The 21,708-nt window shown below is 32.0% G+C and overlaps 4 protein-coding genes across 6 annotated transcripts; 3 read left to right on the plus strand and 1 right to left on the minus strand.

Moving 5' to 3' along the window:
- Nucleotides 1-1,808: 1,808 nt before the first annotated feature.
- LOC126770550 (serine hydroxymethyltransferase) lies at nt 1,809-6,986 on the plus strand. Of its 3 annotated transcripts, none has more exons than XM_050489999.1 (8): nt 1,809-2,063; nt 2,517-2,749; nt 2,880-2,995; nt 3,870-4,030; nt 4,143-4,338; nt 5,259-5,530; nt 6,127-6,346; nt 6,536-6,986. In XM_050489999.1, the coding sequence occupies exons 1-8, from the start codon at nt 1,947-1,949 to the stop codon at nt 6,772-6,774; spliced, it is 1,554 nt and encodes a 517-aa protein (XP_050345956.1). In that variant the 5' UTR covers nt 1,809-1,946; the 3' UTR covers nt 6,775-6,986. The 3 variants fall into 3 exon arrangements, with proteins under 3 accessions (XP_050345956.1, XP_050345957.1, XP_050345958.1); XM_050490000.1 differs by lacking the exon at nt 1,809-2,063 and adding an exon at nt 2,121-2,230; XM_050490001.1 differs by lacking the exon at nt 1,809-2,063 and adding an exon at nt 2,274-2,383.
- A 1,235-nt stretch (nt 6,987-8,221) lies between these two features.
- On the plus strand, nt 8,222-15,729 carry LOC126770622 (ras-related protein Rab-40C). The gene is made up of 5 exons (XM_050490115.1): nt 8,222-8,746; nt 10,037-10,174; nt 11,852-12,045; nt 12,223-12,445; nt 12,698-15,729. Exons 1-5 carry the CDS (start codon nt 8,644-8,646, stop codon nt 12,904-12,906), a joined length of 867 nt encoding a protein of 288 aa, XP_050346072.1. The 5' UTR covers nt 8,222-8,643; the 3' UTR covers nt 12,907-15,729.
- A 1,811-nt stretch (nt 15,730-17,540) lies between these two features.
- Nucleotides 17,541-19,637, plus strand: LOC126770636 (uncharacterized). Its single transcript, XM_050490141.1, has 4 exons — nt 17,541-17,758; nt 17,842-18,052; nt 18,150-18,365; nt 19,016-19,637. Exons 1-4 carry the CDS (start codon nt 17,642-17,644, stop codon nt 19,234-19,236), a joined length of 765 nt encoding a protein of 254 aa, XP_050346098.1. The 5' UTR covers nt 17,541-17,641; the 3' UTR covers nt 19,237-19,637.
- Nucleotides 19,638-19,978: 341 nt separating this feature from the next.
- Nucleotides 19,979-21,454, minus strand: LOC126770642 (rRNA methyltransferase 2, mitochondrial). Its single transcript, XM_050490148.1, has 3 exons — nt 21,190-21,454; nt 20,887-21,088; nt 19,979-20,784 (listed from the first exon to the last, which is right to left on the minus strand). Exons 1-3 carry the CDS (start codon nt 21,342-21,344, stop codon nt 20,392-20,394), a joined length of 750 nt encoding a protein of 249 aa, XP_050346105.1. The 5' UTR covers nt 21,345-21,454; the 3' UTR covers nt 19,979-20,391.
- Nucleotides 21,455-21,708: the final 254 nt, after the last annotated feature.

The raw sequence follows: 21,708 nt of genomic DNA on the forward strand, positions 1-21,708 counted from the left end.
ATATCTTACGTTTTTTAAAAGAGAACCCTCTGTCCGTTACAACAATACGTAGGTATTTATTATCAAACATTTAGATCAATTTCCAAACAAACCATTTAAATGCAAAACATTACATTGTATTACAATGAACTTTCCATTCGAATATTTTTGTTTCCAGTATCTGTACTATCTGTTTTTGTTTCTAACTTAACAATTTTTGTATTCTTCATTTGTCATTTTATATACTTTAACTATGTAGAACTTAGTTTATTAATAAGTGTTAAATATCGTTTTAAATGATATATTTTTAGTGTTGTGTATTAAAGTATGGCGTTAGTAAAGTAAGTAAGTAGAGTTGTATTGTATTGTAATATGATATTTTATAGATTTACAAAAAGTGCTTTAGAAGCGCAGCGTAGGGCGCCCTCCAGCCAGGTGGACCGACAACCTTAAGAAGGTGGCGGGCACCAACTGGATGCGGAAGGCGGAGGACAAGGAGCTTTGGCGCACCTTGGGAGAGGCCTATGTTCAGCAGTGGACAACGATTGGCTGTTGATTGATTGATTGATTGATTGCTTTAGAAATTATTAAAAAAAAAGATCATTAATTCAAATATATTTCAATAAACAGATTTATGGCAATTATAATAATTAGATATACATATATGGTTAGTCTATTTTTGTCTATGTTTACCAATTTTTAAATTGACATTTTCAGTCCCAAGACTATCATTTAAGACTATATTAAGGTACCTATAGTGAACGTAGAGCCCATATTTATATTATATGAACTAGAAAAACCCGCTTCTTCACCAGCATGGAATTCAGTTTGTGATGAAAATCCTTCAAAATCTGCCATTTTAACATAAATAATGTCAATTTGAATTATATACCAGCGATGTCTTCAACCAATGTGTCTTACCTGCCATGACATACGGTGCCGAAACGTGGACACTAACTGCGGGACTAGTCCATAAATTCAAAGTCTCTCAGCGTGCTATCGAGCGAGCTATGCTCGAAGTGTCTTTAAAGGATAAGATCAGAAATGAAATTATCCGGAAAAGAACCGGAGTCACCGACATAGCTTGCAAAATTAGCAGGCGGAAGTGGCAGTGGGCTGGTCACGTATGTCGTAGGACCGATGGCCGTTGGAGCAGACGAGTCCTAGAGTGGAGACCGCGGATCGGCAAACATAGCGTAAGGCGCCCTCCAGCCAGGTGGACCGATGACGTTAAGAAGGTGGTGGGCAACGACTGGATGCGGAAGGTGGAGGACAGGGAGCTTTGGCGCACCTTGGGAGAGGCCTATGTTCAACAGTGGACAATGTATGCCTAAAATTGGGATCAACAAAAAGTCTTACGTGAACTTTACATTACACACCCGATTTTATTGAAATAAAGACTAAATGGTACTTTAGAATACCATTTACACTAATTCAGTTATTTGCATTTGTAACTTTCAGCCATTTTGAAGATTTCTTGGACAAACAAACAGGCAGACAGCAATAAAAAATATATTGTTTTTAAACATAATAATTTAAAAAGAAGCAGCAACTTCAATTTTATTCATTTTTATAAAAAGGTACTCGATTCTACATCTACATATTAAGATACCGATATCAGTGCTAAAATCGAATTACCGGATAATTTAATATTATCGATACAGATAAAAACCAATTGTTTTCGTATACGTCAACGGAAATCAATAATTCAATATACATCTGAATTACTACTTCTATAATAGCTTAACATAACAATGAATTTTGAACACAACTAATATTATTATATTGTTGGTAGACATGTTTTCTATGGCGCTAAGTTAATATGTCAGAAGACATTTAATTTTGAAGTCAAAAGTTTATAAAGTTCATAATGGGTTATCTCAAATGATAAAAATGATAGTTGTTTATGAAAATATTTAACGTAACGGAGTATATTTCGAACAGATCCGAGAACCACCACTAAAAAAATGTATAAAAAACTAGCTAGTAATTGCCTCTATTTTTACACTCGAAAAATTCACACTTACCACTCACAAATATTACGAAGTCCAGTGGGAAAAGTGCAAGGAAAAATCCACCTTATGGTAAGCCTTGTTTTTTATATGTTGTAACTAAAAACATTCCACGGAAGTTTAACTATTAACCACTTAATACTTTTTAAGTTGGAGGTTAGTTGCATGAGATGATTGTAATTCATATGAGGAATTGAAATTGTAAAATTAAGTAAATATTTTCACGTGACGTCAATATAGTGAGTATAAATTAAAACCGCATTTAACCGCAACAAATATTATAAATTACGTCAAAATGTTATGTACGAAAGCATGATCGCAATATTTTTGTGTCGCAGCAGGCAGCTACATAACTTTTGTTTACGATTGCGTTACACCGATATCAGAGAGGGGTCAGTGGTTTTTAGGTCTCCGTATTAATAGACCTTTTTAATACTTATCACTTCAGTTTATATTTGAATTTAAAACGAACTGTGGCGGCCAATTAGTTTTAATTTTTTTTTTTACTAAAATTTCAATTTACAGAATAATTTTCCATTGAGAAAATTACATATAAGTTCAACAATGAATACGAAACTTTTAAATGGAAACTTATGGGACACAGATCCTGAGTTGTTTGATATTATCAAAAAGGAAAAACAGCGACAGGCATGTGGCTTGGAAATGATAGCCTCTGAAAACTTTACATCTGTACCTGTCCTCCAGTGCCTTAGTTCTTGTCTTCACAATAAATACTCAGAGGGTATGCCGCATCAAAGGTCAGTACTTTGTATTATTACAACAACATAATAAAAGCTTTGTAAAAGGTTGTATATTAAATACTAAAAGGTACAAGTGTAAACAGTTGCATGCAATCATTTCAAATATATAAAAAAAAAATCATTTCAGATATTATGGAGGAAATGAATTTATAGATGAAATAGAGATACTCGCTCAGCAGAGATCATTAGAAGCGTATAAATTAAAAGCCGAAGAATGGGGTGTAAATGTTCAACCTTATTCTGGTAAGTGCCTAAATTTTTTTCATGATTTGATATATTCAGTACAAAATTTAAAAACTACATGGGAATATGCCATGTATACTTGGAAAAAAAACCTGATATGATGGGACCTTTCCAGAATTGATAAAAAATGTACAAATAACGAAAAAACATAAAAATCAATTAATACATTTACTAAACATAATTATGCATCTAATTATATATATAAAAGTTGTGATATTTATTTATAATTATGTCTATCAAATATAGGTATTTTTTTATGATTTTAGAACAAACTATACTCAATTGTTAGTTTTTTTTATATCCCACAAAAAAAAAATTGATACCTTATTGTTGTAAAAAATGGTAAACTACAGTTGCAGTTGAATTCATTTATAATCTTATTGGATGGCATATTATTTTTGATAAAAATAAATTATTATTCGAATTAGATTTCTGAGAACTATTCAAGCATAATCATAAAACATTTAGCAAGCATTGAATCATTTTGGTTGAGTAATTAATTTCTTAACTCAATATGTCACATATGATGACAACATATCACCTTATCTACTTTATTCAATAATGAAACAAAAAAGCCTAAGGTGCTCATAACACACACCATTTTACATCATTATATTTTACACATTACACCAGACATAAAAAGTTAACATATATTTAGTACTTGTAATGTTAGAATTCCTTTTTAGCAACAGTTATGAATTTTGCACCGTTATGAATGAAAATAAAATTGCGGTGTGAAATACACTGGATGATCAAAATTGTAAATTCAATTAAAACTACAACTATACATTTACCACATAAATAAGAAAAATATTTATAAAATCAACATTGTATTTAAATAATAATAATTATCAACAAAACTTTTTATCTTCAGGTTCACCAGCTAACTTTGCAGTATACACAGGTGTTGTTGAACCCCATGGGCGCATCATGGGTCTGGACTTGCCAGATGGTGGACATTTAACTCATGGTTTCTTCACTGCTACAAAAAAAATATCTGCTACTTCTATCTTCTTTGAAAGTATGCCTTACAAAGTAAGTAAGACATAATATATTCTTAGTTAGTTCTTTAATTTACTAATAATATAAAATAATCATAAATTTAGCCTTTTTTAATATTTAACATATATTTTATTTATTATATCAGGTAGATCCCAAAACTGGACTTATAGATTATGACAAACTCGCGGAAACGGCTAAGCTTTTCAAACCTCGCCTCATTATTGCTGGTATAAGCTGTTATTCGCGTTGCCTTGACTATAAACGCTTCAGACAAATTGCTGACGAAAATGGTGCTATTTTGATGGCTGACATGGCACATATTTCTGGACTTGTTGCAGCAGGTATGTGATTTATTATTATAAAAAACAAGTAATTTTTCATATCAAAAACAGTATATTTTTTTTGTTACTGTGGTTATATAATTATAATTTGTATTTCTATTTTCTATTCCAACAGAGCATTAAGCTATTTCTAGAAATGGGTAGAACAATAGTTCAAGGTATTGTTATAATACCTATGTATATAGTTATATATACTATGATGTTTACTTTTAAACAAACAAGTTCTAATTTATTTTACATAGAGTTTATGTTTTTTTTTGTTTTTTTTTTTAAATCATAATATTAGTAGAATTGCTGTATAATGAAGAAAACTTGGTAAAAAAACACAAACACAACTAACAAGGGCTTATTATCTATTGAAAAGTTCTACTATCCATCTCATGACTCCATCAACAGCTTGTTGGTACCAAATTATTATATTGTCATGCACGTTACAAATACCTGCTGAATTTACATGGTGATTAAAATTGGCTTCCAAGACTTGTTTATATACTTACTTTATTATTAACTATTCACTAATGATGAAATCAATATGATGTAATCAGTAATGTACCAAACCTCTTGCAAACATTTATCGCACATTGTTTGTTATTCTTTAATTGCTTATCACTATAAATTAAAATATTTATAGTTATAAAAATTACCTATAATGTATAAACAAGATATACAAACCCGAAAAATGTAATATGAAAAAATATATATAAGTTTAATTAAACAAGCATTGTGAGTGGTCAAAACTCCTTACTTCTTTATATAAAATTACATAGCTTATAATCACCACAATATTTATTTCACGATCGCGACCTGCAATTAGTTTTTCTTTAAGTTTCAAGTTTTTTTTTTTTGTAATAAATTCTAATTTTCGTTTGTAAAGAATTAGTAAATTTTCACGTTATAAATAGATATTTATGTTTTTGCAGGCATCATTCCAAGTCCATTTGAATTCTGTGATATTGTAACAACAACCACGCACAAGACTTTAAGAGGTCCACGTGCTGGTGTCATTTTCTTCCGTAAGGGCGTCCGATCTGTCAATGCGAAAGGAGAGAAGATAATGTTTGACTTTGAAAGCAAGATTAATCAAGCTGTATTCCCGGGCCTGCAAGGTGGCCCCCACAACCATGCCATTGCAGCTATTGCCACGGCTATGAAACAAGCCACTATGCCCGAATTTGTCGACTATCAGCGCCAAGTAAGTGAACTTTTTTTTTTAAGTTGATATATTTTTAGAAGTCTGTCTAGTAAAGTTTTTGAAGTAAATTGTATTAGTATTATAAGTGCCAAGATAACCTAGTAGATAGAAAGCGTGAATCTTAACCAAATAAATCTAAACAGTGAGTTAAAATCTAAGCAAACACCACTACCTTTTCGAATGCCTAAATTGTGTGTATAATTTATCTCATGTTTGGCATCGTGACTGAATTTTTGTCGGATAAAATACTGTCACATGTATTTAACTTATAGTTCATTTTTATTTAAGGCAGGTAGACAAACTAGCAAGTAAGCCAACTGATGGTAAGTGGTTACAACCGTGCATATGCAATTGACACTGTAAGAAATATTAAGCATTATGTCCGTTGTGCCTATGGTTACACTGGCTCACTTACCCTTTAAACCGGAACACTACATAAATACTAAGTATTGCTGCTTAACGGTAGAATATATGAGTGGGTGACACCTACTCGGACGGTTTGCACAAAGTGGATGGATGAATGGAACTTCAACCCTTCACCTAAAAGAGGAGCGCTGGGATATGGCAGTGTACTGACACGCTCGCGTGCGGCGCAGGTGGTTGCGAACGCGCAGCGGCTGTGCGCGGGGCTGGCGGCGCGCGGCTACGACATCGCGACGGGCGGCACGGACGTGCACCTGGTGCTGCTGGACGTGCGGCGCGCCGGCCTCAGCGGGGCGCGCGCCGAGCGCCTGCTGGAGCTCGTCAGCATCGCCTGCAACAAGAACACCGTGCCCGGCGACAAGAGCGCGCTCAACCCCAGCGGCATCAGGCTGGGTGAGTAGCTTGCAAAACATTTTAAATCCCAAAATTTGCATGATAGTATTGAATTGAGTCGATGCTTAATTGGCCTTATAAATTTCTACTATAAAAAAAAACACTGATATTTTTTCTAGAGCTAAACGAATATTTTCTTAGCATGTATTGAAATGAATATGTTTTAACATATAAACATTTTTCTCACAGGTACTCCAGCTCTGACTACTAGGGGGCTTAAAGAAACCGATATCGATAGAGTGGTCGAATATATAGACCGGGCACTCAAATTGGCTCAAGAAGTTACAGCGATATCGGGACCGAAGCTGGTAGACTTCAACAAAGTTATTTCAGAGAATGCCGACATCCAAGGAAAAATTAATATACTTAAAGAAGAAATTGAAAAGTATAGTCAAACATTCCCTTTGCCTGGCTATGAAAAATACTAGATTATCACTATGTTTTTCAAAACAACATGTTATTATTAATTTGGGAGCACTTATTATTGACATCAATAAATGCTACAAAATTACCTAAACTCATTTAAATCTACATTTTATCGTATTATAGTTAAAAAGTTATGTATGTGTCTCGAATACTTATTGCAAAAAGCGCATAAATTGTTATACAGTTAATCAATTATAGGTAATGAATATAAGCAAATTGCATTTATTTTGTATTGTAATTTCCTATAAGTTCCTTTTTTATAAATGTATTAAGAGTATCTTTATTTTTTTAAATAAAACCTAAAATGAATTTACCTTATAATTTATACTCCTTTCAACCTCTTATAAAGAGTTTGGCAAGATTAAACTTATTAGTGTAGAAGAGGTAATCGAAGTTGGCCGGACTGAAGTTATGGCCAGTGATTAAGTAAAAACAGTTTTTTGTAATAAAAATGCAGGGCGGTAATAATATAGTTGGAGGTGCGCATTCTTTATGCACTTCAGCCATGCACGGTTTTATTTACGTAATTAGTCGATTATCGTAATTATCGACTTTCTTTTTCAAATAAAAAAATATTGCTGTAAATTTTCTTTTATAGGTAGTTATATTGTAGATTGTAGATGACAAATATAGGGCGTGTTAGTAAGCATAAAAAATGGTAAAAAACGTCATCTAGCGCTGGTTTTGGGGAAGACCGAATGCCTTGCACCCTTCGTGTATTTTGAGAAGCATTGAGCTGTTTGTTTATTTTTATCACATACAAACAAAATCCATCCAACCAAGATACGGTTCGATTATTAGAAAAGAATCACAACAAACTGTACATCTGAAAAATATGATACTCAAAATTATCAAATTCTGCTAACATTGCTATTCAATAAGGGTACCTGTTATCTATATGTGTATATCTATCAACCATTAATTTTTATTCAAAAGGTGTTCCGCTAATATCGAACGTGAATCTTAGCGGAACATGAGCGGCAAATTTAAAACGCAAAACCGCGCGTTAATATTGGAATCACAAGTGCGAGTCGAGTCGTCAGTTTTGACAAGAAGTTTCCAGTAGCAGGAAAAGTAATTATTAAAAAAGAAAAGTTTATTAGGTATATACATTTTTATATTACCACCTAAATAATCGCTTATTTTTTAGGCGACAGTCTTTTTTTTTCTTTGTTCAGTAAAGCAAATCGTGCTAATGGAAATCCTAATGCTAATTAGTGACCACCGCTCATTGACATTGATACTAAGAAATATAACTACAATATACTGTTTCTTGCACTACTTCCTGAATCTTTTTATAATCAGTATTTCTATACAAGTAATGTTTTTTAACACTTAAAAAATATATATAACTAAAATGTTTAAAGAACATAAATGAAATGACATTTTGTCGAATGTCAAATATTGAATGAGAAATTTCATTTGTTATCTGTGGATTACGAACTGTATTATTGCACTGTGATGTATTCATTCACCTGATTCACCACCATTCACAATTTATTATTTTCTTGAAAATTTGGTTGTTTTTGTGTCGATCCACTTATTTTATGTCATCTAGAAAAGTTGTTAAATATTAATAAACCTTATTGGTACTTAAAACGCTCGGACTACGTTAGAGTGCCGCCAGAATATAAAAAAGGGACGACCTTGTGTAAACTATAACGTATGTGTATTTTTGTTATATTGACCGTATATTGAATTATTGTTATAATATATCAAAACAGTCATCAAATCTCTGCCTGAATGTTGTCGCATATCATAATTGGCATATATTACATGGAAAACGCAAGAGATTAACTTTTTGACGATATTATGTATACATTTGCGTGGGGTAAAGACCACCTGAGAATCAGGCGAGTTACTGTGGAAATATGTTCGCCACGACTGGGATGGTAGCGGCACCTCAACAAGCGGCTGGGCAAGTCGCTCAAAATGGAAGCACCACCTTGCCTCGATCCCATCACCAGAGAACAGGTAAACCTTGGTATTTTTTTTGTCCTTCTTGTTAATAGGTCTTCAACAATGTTAATTCTTAGCATCATACTGTCTAGCAAGTAGTGAATAATGTACTACAGTACAATTTGTGGTTAATGTGATATAATATGTCTATGTTAATATTTCTGTGATGGATAAGAATCACATAAGATGTACTGGAGTATATGTTAGAAAGCCTTTGCTATCTCTAACTTTTCTAAATAAAGAAATAAATTTTTTTTTGCTTATATTCAAATGTTATTCAGTTAACTATATAATATAAACATTTTCTTAATATGTATTTACCTACCACTCCTAGCAGGCATGTGTAGCATTAACGTTTTTAAAGTGTAATGCCAAATGTGTTAATTGTAAGATTAGACTAGATTTTTTTTTAAATTATATATTTATTTTAATCAAAATGTTTAAGATAAAGTTAGAAAATTGTAACAAATTAAGTCATATAAAAGATACTTAATCGTGGAATTATAATACTAGTTATATAGAATTTGTACTGTAATAGACCATGAAGAGTGTTTAGTTCTTCTTTAATTTATGCCGAGAAAAATATCCTGATAATATACATATTAATTTTATATTTAATTTATTTTATTTTTACTTATTTATTTTTATAATTCAACAGAATTTACTATAACATGTTTAAAGTAAAAATTTGATATCAGACATAGCCAATTTATAGACATAGCAAATTATATAGTCAATAATAATAAAAAATCAATAACAAGAAGACCAATGACAGGTAAAATTTATTGTATATAATTATATGTGTATACATATTTATATATGTGTGTTTATAAAAAATGACTAAGTTAACCCTCAAAAGTATAAGTTGTACAAAATAGATATTTTTTATAGAAAATTATATTTGAAAGCTGAGTCGAGCTGAGCCCAGTGGTTAGAACGCGTGAATCTTAACCGATGATCGTGGATTCAAATCCGCGCAAGAACCACTGAATTTTCATGTGCTTAATTTGTGTTTATAATTTGTCTCATGCTTGACGGTGAAGGAAAACATTGTGAGGAAACCTGCATGTTTCATTGAAATGCCACATGTGTATTCTACCAATCAGCATTGGAGCAGCATTGTGGAATAAGCTCCAAACCTTCTCCTCAAAAGGGAGAGGAGGCCTTAGCCCAGTGGGACATTAACAGGCTGTTACTGTACTATATTTGAAAGAAACAATATGACATATATGTAATATTTACTTCAAACTTTCAATAAATAAAAAGTATTATGATTCTGCAATATAATATGCTTAATTGTTTTAGGGCGACCACCAGCAGCTCCCAAATCCTATGACTACCTTTTAAAAGTATTGCTTGTTGGTGATTCAGATGTTGGTAAGCAAGAGATATTGCAGGATCTGGAAGATGGATCTGCTGATTCTCCATTCTGTAGTGGAAGTGGTAAGAACATATTACAAATATTAAATAATAATTTAAACAAGATTATTAAAATTTTAGAAAGTAAATATAATTGAAAGACTGTTAAAACTTTCTTGAATATACTTGTTAATATCCGACAGCCATTGCTACGCCTTTAAAATTTTTTTGCCTGTAATAATCCGATACACCTCTTGCATCACCTACAATATCTTAATGGTAATATATAGGAAAATTTCGTGGATGTGTGCAGCCTAAACTTTCATCCCAATTAGTTTGATGGTATATAAATGCATATATCACATAAACAAAGTAACATTTATATTAATATATAAAGATGTATTGTCTTCACATTCAAAAATACTTCATGCCTAATAGACTTTATAGTAAAGTTCATTTGAATTCCAACATTACAAATTTATCTTGACAATTATTGTATGTAAAATTACTATGAATGGTGATCAAATAAAATTATGATTTGTTTGTATGTATAATGATTCTTAATAAAATCTATTAGTAATTGTTTTAAAATACATCTTGGAAAATAGTAGTAGTATATAAATCTTCCATATTTTATTGTAAATACACTAACTTGCAATAAAATTCATTCGCTGATTCATATTATTACTGTACAAAATTGGGTTGTATATACTACTACACAACATTACAGAGTTTTAGGAATACTCCATTTAGCATAATACATTAAAAATCCATGATATAAAAAACCCTCATAAGATAAACATTTAAAAATATTTATAAAAACAAGTTTTTAATTAATGCAATGTGTGCTTTAGTGGTAAAGGTGGAACTAGTTTTAAAATTCAGTTGCAAAATTAAACCCACCTACTAACAGGTGAACTTAAATGAATTATATTTAAGAAATAAGTTTAAATTTCGAAAACAGTTAAAATTTTAAAAACAACAAATCAGATTGCATCTACTTTCACCTAACCGACGATTTATCGGCACCTGCCAAACGTAGGTGTAGTAAGAAGGCGGAACCAAGGGGTCAGACCTTACGATTCGATTTCATCCAATCAAAGAATTAATGATTAAACATATATACGTAACTATTTTTTTATCTGACACAAAAGTGCTTAGAATTCATGATATTTATTATTTTATGATCCGGTTTCACTTGCGTTATTTATCAGCAGAATACTGTTTTATTTCGGGAAGAATATTCCCATTGATATTTAACGAAGTGATGTATTTTTTAATAGAGAAAAGTATGAGAAACTGGAACTTTTAATAATTAAAAAAAAATTATGAACACGTATTTAACATAAATTATATTTTCAATGTTCTTGGGATTAACGAATTTTTTAAAGTCGGCACGTGTCCGCACAACTGTTCTATTGAATCCTAATTAACACCCTCTCGAATTATATTTTGTTTTTTTTTTGTGATATGTGTGAATTATATTTTGTTTTTGTTTTGTGTTGTATGTACCAATGAACCATTTTTATTTATGACGTATATATAGATTTAATAAAATCGTAGTTATTTAAAAAAATATTAACAAATGAAAAGAGTATGAATTTATAAATTTCAGATTATGTTTTACTAATTATTTACCTAATATTCTGTTACTAAACCAGTTATTATAATGTAAATTAACGTTAGCGATAATTGTGACATCAATTATAAACCTACAACATTGCGATTCAAGTGATAAAATATACTTATATTCTTTTTCAGCTTATAAAACAACGACTATTTTGTTGGACGGTAAAAGAGTTAAACTTCAACTCTGGGACACTTCTGGTCAGGGGAGGTTCTGTACCATAATCCGTTCATACTCAAGAGGGGCGCAAGGAATCCTTCTCGTTTACGACATCACAAATAAATGGTCATTTGACAGTATTGATAGGTGGCTTGAAGAAGTCGAAAAGGTAAGAATAATAATATTTAATTTTAGCATATTGATCATCAAAATATTAGTAAGGTTAGAACGTTGTAGCATTTTGTTTTTATTTGTTCTATCATATACGTGCTTACAAAAAATATACACTGTCCATAAAATAGTTTAAAAAACATATCAGCTATTATAACCGTTTTGACGTTTTTAGCACGCACCTGGTGTTCCAAAAGTATTAGTCGGCAATCGCCTTCACCTCGCCTTCAAGCGACAAGTACAGGAACGTGACGCGGAGCTGTACGCAGCCAAGAACCACATGGCGTTCTTCGAAGTGAGTCCCCTATGCGACTTCAACATACGGGAGAGCTTCTGCGAGCTGTCCCGTATGGCGCTACATCGCAATGGCATGGAGAGATTGTGGAGGAGTAATAAAGGTATACCTTCCATTCTTCTTCTGTCTTATAATCTATAACTTTATTACAAAGATCACATTTTATAACTTTAATATTAATTGTGTTTCTCTCGGCTCGAGTGGAGTATTTCGTATTGAATGTGATATTAAGATATTATTTCATCCTATACAATTTTCCTTAAACGTCATTTTAATAAGCCAGGCGATCACTGCCAGATGTTAGCTATTTCGGACTATTGCCTAACTGCAAACGTGTCGTGTGGTTGTGCCGCAGTGCTGAGCCTGCAGGAGCTGTGCTGCCGCGCGATCGTGGCGCGCACGTCGGTGTACGGGCTGGAGCGCCTGCCGCTGCCCACGGCGCTCAAGTCGCACCTCAAGTCGTACGCGATCTCGGCCGCGCCCAGCCGCCAGCGCGCGCGCGCACACAAGCACGCGCACACGCGCCTCAACTGCACCGGACGGAACTCGTGCGCCATCGCGTGAGCGGCCGCCCTCGCATCGCCTTGGAATCGAGTGTACATTCGGCATCTGTATTTATTTCACTTAATATCTAAAATTGAAACCATGAAGAAAGCTACGCAGTACATTGTCTCGAATCGAGTTCAATTCAATTCAAATAAAGGTGTATGTATTGTCGACTAGTAGATCTATATCATGCTTCACGTATGGAACGACCTGACTGCCTTTGTAATATTGAAACGGTCTGAACGATGTTGACCATTCGTAGTACTACGCAGTCTACACGATGCACGATGATGTCCAAATTAAATTATCCTAACACTACATACAGGCTGTAACTGACAACGGATTTGTGATTAGATTAAGATTATTATAAGATATTGTTACTTAAAATAATTATGTAATGTGAATTTTGTGAATATAAGTGTTATTTAATTATAACAATATGTGAATATTTTGTAGCGTGGCAAATAGCCTGTACTGTCCATCTATTGGTATAGACTTACCCTTATAATATATATTGTAATGTGGCTAGAGATACTTCTAATGTTAGTGGTCCCGTGATACGTATTGACGACATTCTAATACAAAATATATAAACCAGACCGAAATTGTATAACTGATGCTTCTCCGTACATTATATAAACATATCTATTAACTCTATCAAGAATTAAATTAGTTTTGCATGTGAAAAATTTGAAAATAGCAAATATTTTACTAATTATAAATAATTATATATGCATAATCTATTATAACAGATATCTGATACGTACGATAGATTTCAAATACATAATAAAGCTTAAAAGAAAAAAACAGCTATTTTTCAAGTACTACTTTTTATTATAAGTAACAATTTTTCCAACAGCACAGAACAACATTGAAACCAGTAGGGATGAGAGAGTTGGTGCGTGTTTGAGTTTTAATTATTATACAAGTACAATTTAATCGTTTAATATATAAATACTGAATGTAACAAAGTAAAGTATAAGCCAACTTTTGTCCATTATAATAAGAATAGTTTCGACGTAAGTTTTCACAAATATTTTGGTTACATTTACAACTAACTATTTCTTATAAAAAAAAAATAGCAAAACTTTTTGCTAAATTCTTGTCTTTGATGTAAAATCGGCTATTTTCTGAACATTTATCGATTCGCGGAATGATTAGACGTTAAAATGACACGTGACCTTATTATGTTCTATTTTCGAATACAATACGGTTTTGTATGTTTTTTTTTGTCACGTGACAATACATCGTTTTATTTTGCATTTATCATTTCGACGGCATGTTTATATAGATTAATAAAGAATTGTAAATATGAGACCGAACATTGAAACTGTGTCATTTAATGCATGTTTGGTTCGATCCGTCCCTAGAAGGTAACTGAGTAATTCCTAGTTCAACATAACTAACCTTCTGTAAATGCAACGCAGCTGATCTTTACTCTATCATCGCATTCTTCACTGAGTATGAAGTTAAATATTTCGTCGTTAGACAACGTCCGTGTTACAAAACACATTATAAACGATTAGTTTGTTACTAATTTTGATGGCTTTATATTGTACTTTACAATGTAAATTGTTCGAAAAACACGAATATTACTAATGTTCGAATTTTGGTACCGATTATTCGATTGTACATACTTTCTAACTTGATATGACGTGGCTTAATCAAGTAGATCTAGTAAATTTGTAGCCTCTTATATAACAAAACCTTAACTAGTATTAAATCAGGTCGGACATTTTCCTCCAAACCATGTTGATCATGAAGAAAAGTGAATAAAAGGCAAATAACGTTTTTTGTACTGCCTTGCTGTGCAAGGTTTGCAAGCGACTGCGTTAACTTATCGTTAGTGAAAATTGCTGACAATATATTTGACCGAACAAGAATGACCGAATATGTCGTACTAAAACCGTATACGTGGCAACCCTAATAGCAAGTCTCTTAGTTTAGAAATTGTGTACAATACAATCGCCATCATTGTAGAGTTAATAATTCAAACATTCGTAGTAACACTCTTGTATAAACTTAAAACTTAAGATCCAATTTAATGAAATTTAAATTTTTGACTAAATTTAATATTGAATTATATTTACGAATGCTTTATTTTTTACTTTTTAATATAACAATACTATGCATTACATAGATGATAAAATAATGATTCTTGTATATCCATTAAAAGTAAAGTAGATTGTATTTTTTAAACATATTGTGTTAAGCTGACTTAGACATAGTTTGGTTTCGAACGAAAATTGTATAAAATATTTTTTTGCCTTGTGAAATGAGCGACATTTTTTTTTTGGACATTATTATGTTCAATAATATTACGAAACGTACAAAGAAAGTAGTATTTTCTAATGTGTCTAACGTTACCTTTTAAACAACTAAGTTCTTATCCGTGATGGAAAGGGAAGGATGTGAATTAATTTATTATTCATAAATCAAAACACTTTATTGTACATTGACATTTATTTCGTCGTAAATGAATTGTTTGCGTTATACAATGTAACCGCATCAAACATTATCACAACGAAAATTCTATTAGAAAAAAACGGTTTGTGAACCTGATCCAAAGTTTATTATGTAAATACATTGACATTGTAATTAATCACCTTCTCTAATTTAATGGTTTTTTTTTTCAAATTTGTAGAAATGAGCCGAAGCGATCTTTTGTACATATTATTTCCTTTATTTTAGGCAACATGTTATATGTGATTGATATTTAGTACATTATTATATAATCCAAATAAACTAATGCCAGCTAAAAGTTCGGTAAATACAGTCATTATCACTACTATTGTAAGTTGTGAAATAAAACTAATTTAATAATATATTTTTTATTTACTATTATATACTTATTATTTATCCTTAAATTAAATACGATATTTAACAAACAAGTTAAATAATCGGCCTCCGCCATCCCAGGTGGATGGTTTGATAAACATCATGCTTTTCATATAGCTTGATTAATCTGATGCCTGAGTTCAATTAAAAAATATTTTGATAGACAGATTTCTGCTATGAATCAAATATGACGGTGATATCTGCCACGGTGGCATCTCAACAGATACTTGCCTACAGCGTAGTAGCTGTAGATAAGCGTTATTTATTGTTCACAAGTACAAACGAGCGCAAACACAGATTTCTCTTATTGTCTCACCCTCATAAGGCGATAATCGCGATTTTGCCTACAAATCTAACAATTTTTATTAGTACGTATTTTGCAGCTTTATACGCCAGCCATTAACAACTAGACATTAGAGGAAGACGAAATGATTTTACAATACTCTTTTTATCTCATTTGTTAGCTTCGATAGCTGCTTTTGTGGTGGTAAAAATAACGAAGACTGGAAATTGAATACTTGTATTAATGATAAATAATTATAAGAACTGATGTGTGTCGCGCACGCGAGTCGAGACGACAAGTGAAGTTAAGTTGGTAGGCGCGTCCCCGCACCCCGCGATGATAGATAGTGAAGCGCTAAACTAACCAGACTTCAGCCGCGTTTAATTTGTATTGTAGAAGAAATAATCAAAAATCCTACAACTTCATAATAATAAGCAAAACAATGGTTAATAGTGTACCGGAGGAATTTCGAATTAAATCTTTTTTAATAGTTATTAGAGATTATAACCTGTACTGGAGGTGACGCTGCAAATGTTAGTCATAGTAAGCCGATTTTGATATCGTTACTTACAGTAACAGCCTATTAATGCCACCCCACTGCTGGGCTAACGCCACATCTCCTTTTTTTGCGGAGAAATTTTGAGGCTTATTCCACCACGCTGCTCCAATGCGGGCTGGTGGAATACATATGTGGCAGAATTTCAGTAAAATTTGACACATGCCGGTTTCCTTACGATGTTTTCCTTCACTGTCAACCACGAAATGAATTATTAACACAAATTAAGCACTTGAAAATTACGTTTTGATTTTTAAGATTATTTACATAAAAAACAAAATCTGAGCCACATCGTTAGACCATTCCAGATATACGAAATAAATTTATATATGTAGAAGAATTCCTTATTTAATATATATAGGTGAATTGCTTAGTAAGTAAGTATAACTCTATAAATATTCAATGAACCGACCGTAAGCACCTCAAGCAAAGGTGACTTGTGGGTGTGGGAGTTTTATGAAAGGGGTAAATAAATACAATAACAGTAAAACTTTTTTTAATATCAGTGAGTAAAAAAATCTTCTCGTTAGAGTTAAGTAAGATATTAAGATCATTCCATAGACAATTAGAAGTTTTCTCTATTCCTATTTAAACTACATCATAAATTACTAAGCTTTCATGTTTAATACGACTCTATTTAAAAAAAAATAGCGTTAATTATGCTAGACTTATAGGCGTCGCCGAATAGGGAAAAGGTTAAGCATGCCCCCACCGAGGAAATTCAGTGCCCTGCCCAAATATAACAATCTATGATTATAAATTCAAAATCAGTTATAATTACTTTATTATCACCTCAGTAATTTTATATCAATTTATTTTTTGGATTTCTAAAAAAATATTGTGTATAATATCTAGGTATAATCTTGGGTATATAAAAATCTTTGAATAAATGATTGAACTCTCTATTCTTGTGTCGCCAAAAGAACGCAGTTGCTTGAAAATTTATGTACATGCGCGTAACGCACTCGAGGAAAAATCAATTGAAAATATCATGCGCTTTCCTAGTCCTTAAACCTCTATCCAAACACTGTTTTGTTACTTTTACTAGTTATGCTTTAGTGCTATAAATAAACCAAATGTTTGTTAGAACCAAGCAATGTAAACTCTCTCACAAAATGATGATTCGCCTAAATAACTTTTTATATGTTTTTAATTTACGACAAGGCACCATTCTTATTGCCGTCCATCAAATCGTAAGTATGACTGGTATATTTTAACAAGGTTATAGTGTTTATAGACCTAAATGTTCTTATAGCTGCTATTAATTATTCGACAGGCGCTATCTTCTTTCGTACTTATAATACTGCTAGTTGGTATATCCCACGTCGGTGAAATGCTGTCTATGCTTCATAATGATATGGAGGATGATGCAGAGCGACGGGGATTTTATGAAATTTCTTACGGAGAACATTTAACTTTTCATGAAGGGGACGTAGTAAGCAGTAATAATCAAATAAGGTTCGCTAAGGCTCAACATTTAGCTTCAGGTACAAAATGTACATTATTTATTTTAATAATTTCGAGTAAAAATATCCCAGTTTATTCATTTTTTTATTATTATTTATTTATTAAATATATTTTCAGTGACGGTGATTTTCCTGTACACTAGCACAATTCTAACATCGATATATCTAATGTGCTGTATTTCTCTCCTTCATGGGGCTGTGAAGTATAAGAGAGAGTATGTATTGCCATGGATAATGGCTGCTTGCGTGGCTGTCGTGCTACTCATAATCGCTATTGTTATAGGCGATGGCTATCCCTGCGTCGTTAACCTTTTCGGTGGTCATAATCTCTACCGTAAGTTACCACGCATTAGGCTGTTTATTTATTTTTTGTTTTTCTACAAACATTTATGTATAATGTTTATTAATTTTGAAATATAAAATACCTGTATGCCATATTATATATATGCCATAAGCCGAGATGGCCTAGTGGTTAGAACGCGTGAATCTTAACTCGATGATCGTGGGTTCAAACCCGGGTAAGCACCACTGAATTTTCATGTGCTTAATTTGTGATTAAAATTCATCTCGTGCTTGACGGTGAAGGAAAACATCGTGAGGAAACCTGCATGTGTCTAATTTCATTGAAATTATGTCACATGTGTATTCTACCAACCCGCATTGGAGCAGCGTGGTGGAATAAGCTGTAAAAACCTTCTCCTCAAAAAGGGAGAGGAGGCCTTAGCCCAGCAGTGGGACATTAACAGGCTGTTACTGTATGCCATTATTTATTTTTTATTTGGAAAAAAAATTCCAATCTCAATCATACCAGTACGTACCCTCCGTACCAAGTTAACTGTCGATTTATTTAAATAAAATTAAATGTAAAAGTACATCCATATTTGTTTTTAAAGTTCTTTGTATGATGCAATTATCAAAGTAACTACTCGCACTGCTAATAAATGAGTTTTTTAAATAGTCATGTTACAATTTTTTTTCTTTTAGATTTCGGGTGTGCTCTATTCGTACTCACGTTTATATACGCAATTTGTGCGGTGAGTAGCTTCGCTCTCGAAACCGGAGGAGGAAGATGCGCGCGCGCATCACTCGCCAATGACGAGCGCGGAGAGCGATTGTTGCTGCTTGACCACGCCGCGCACTCCAGTCTGCTTTCGGCCGCACAATTAAGCAAACTGTCCCATGGCACGAGAACACAATTCGTATAAGCTCCTTTCAAGTCAATAGTTTTATTGCTGAACTAGGCTTAAATAACAACAAATCTCGGAATCGCCTTGTAACATCTCTGTTGATTTCCCGACAGAATAGCTATTATTAATAAATTAGAACTTGCTATTTGTTCCTTTGGTTGTGTTATCGATGCACAAGATACACAAAATGTGATCTATTGCGCATAAATTGTAGCGAATTTCATTCTAGCTCTATAATAGCTTAGGAACATACACCAGCTTTTGAGTGAAAAATAAATATTGTTGGTGTTTACGATTTACATTGTTTTACATTGAGTATTAATTTTTAAATACATAAGTCAATTTATTTTTATGATTAAAATGTATTACCAACACTTACGTCCATAACTCTAGTGCTTTAAGTAGTCCAAGCTTAGAGACTTGTATTCTATAACAATTAATTGTGATATTTTAATAAAACAAAAATATTTTAATATGACTTGGATTTGTTTAGTTATATTTTTTTTTATTTTACTGTACAGATAATTTCGATCTGCCGCTGTTAAGACAAATGCCTCAAAATGCTATAATTATTTAAAAATAAAACAATTAATTTTATAAATGACACTTTTATTCATTTTAAGCCTATCTCCATTTACGAATAACTTTATACTTTTACTAACTAGAAAAAGTTATATTTTATTCATATAATGCAATTTTATTCTTCAAAATAATTATTGACAAAGCAATGTTTTTTTATCATTGAAATTCACATCTCATCAAATATATTTTTTATAAAATTATTATCTACAAAACATTTTACATAGAAAGCACATCTGTAATGACATGTCTAGCTAATGACTAGACCATAATATATTGAACTATAAAAAGTAGTTTGTACTTTTCTACACTATATCCATTGTATAGGTAAGTGGAAGACAATTATTATCTTGAGCTGTTACAAGTTTATCCTTTAACTTATTAGTCTAACAAGTATTATACTAGATACATAAAGCATATATTTTGATCTATATACCTTGTCTTTTAGTATGTATATTGAATATTGTCATTTAAATATGATACATTTTTAACTTACTACTTACTAAACTAAACATATAGCAACTGTATTATACATCAAAGCAATGGTAGTTTGCAGAAATAGATATCATTATATATCACAAAATTAAGTAACATCTAACCCCAACGACCATTTTCTAATGGCCTCTGAATACCCCTGAAGCCTCTCGCTAGAATAAACTTTTCCGATGAGTCAGATCTACTGGCTTTAGGTTTCATAATTTTTATACTTTTGTAAAATCTCTCTAAATCCATTTCTAGAATAGGTACTTCTTTACCATCCCATACTTTAAATAACAAGTTACCATCTATCCTAGTGACTAAAGCTGCAAATCTAATTGCCATATAACATAAACCTATGATTCTGTCCTTATCAAGTTCCCTGACACCTGTTGCACTAGGTGCCATATCTGACAGCACCAGGTCCACTTTTGCACCATTCAAGGCCTTTATTACTTTGTCATGTGCATCTATAGTTGAGAAATCCATATTACTCATTATTGTTGCTCCCTATTAGAATGAAAAAAGTTTTATTTAGTACATAATACATAATTACAATTATATAAAAGTAATGCACTCATGAAAATACTTATAAATAATCATAATTTTTACCTCAATAGGAAAAATTTGTAATTTATCTATGGCTAGAACTGTGCCCTTAGGTTTTGACGAATCGGCTCCATCAGCATTGGTCTTTTGGACTGCTACTTGTGTCCATGAACCAGGGCATGCACCGAGATCGATAACAGTTTGACCAGGAAAAAGTATTTTTGCTTTTTCATTCATTTCCAACAGCTTAAAGGCACTCCGACATCTTAAAAACAATAGCTATTGTACTTATTTACACAGGTTTTATAATAAAACTAATCATTTTAAAATAGAAAAAACAATTGTGTAAAACAATTCTATTAAAACCTGTAGTTATATATCTTAGCTTTTTCCACATAAGGATCTGCATTTTGACGACTTAACCATTGTTGTGAACTTTTCAGTCTTTTCAAGCAATTTACGAGAAAACACATCCTCGAAAAGTTTAAATTTCTGCATATGATCGGACTTGATAATTGCATTATACGTTAAAATTTTAACCAGTAATACGTTTCCTCAATTCTTTCTAAAAATAAATATACAAATTACGTTTAAGAAACTTTGTTATTGTAAAAAATACCATATGACATGAAATGTCAAATAACAAACTATTGTCTAGAAATCAAGTACATAGGTACTTACTAATAGTAGTAAGTACTTATATACTCTTTACACTCATATACCAATTAAGATCTCTCTCATCGATATTTCTTTGAAGTGACAGTTTCCTCAAAGTTATGAAATAAAATTTATCAATTAGATTTCGATTTCGAGATTTCACTTTTTTAAAACCACTAATGATTAATATAAGCACCTTTAATTATATATTAATCTTTAAATTAATTA

Source organism: Nymphalis io, chromosome 9, assembly GCF_905147045.1.
Source record: "Nymphalis io chromosome 9, ilAglIoxx1.1, whole genome shotgun sequence".
NCBI classification, from domain to species: domain Eukaryota; kingdom Metazoa; phylum Arthropoda; class Insecta; order Lepidoptera; family Nymphalidae; genus Nymphalis; species Nymphalis io.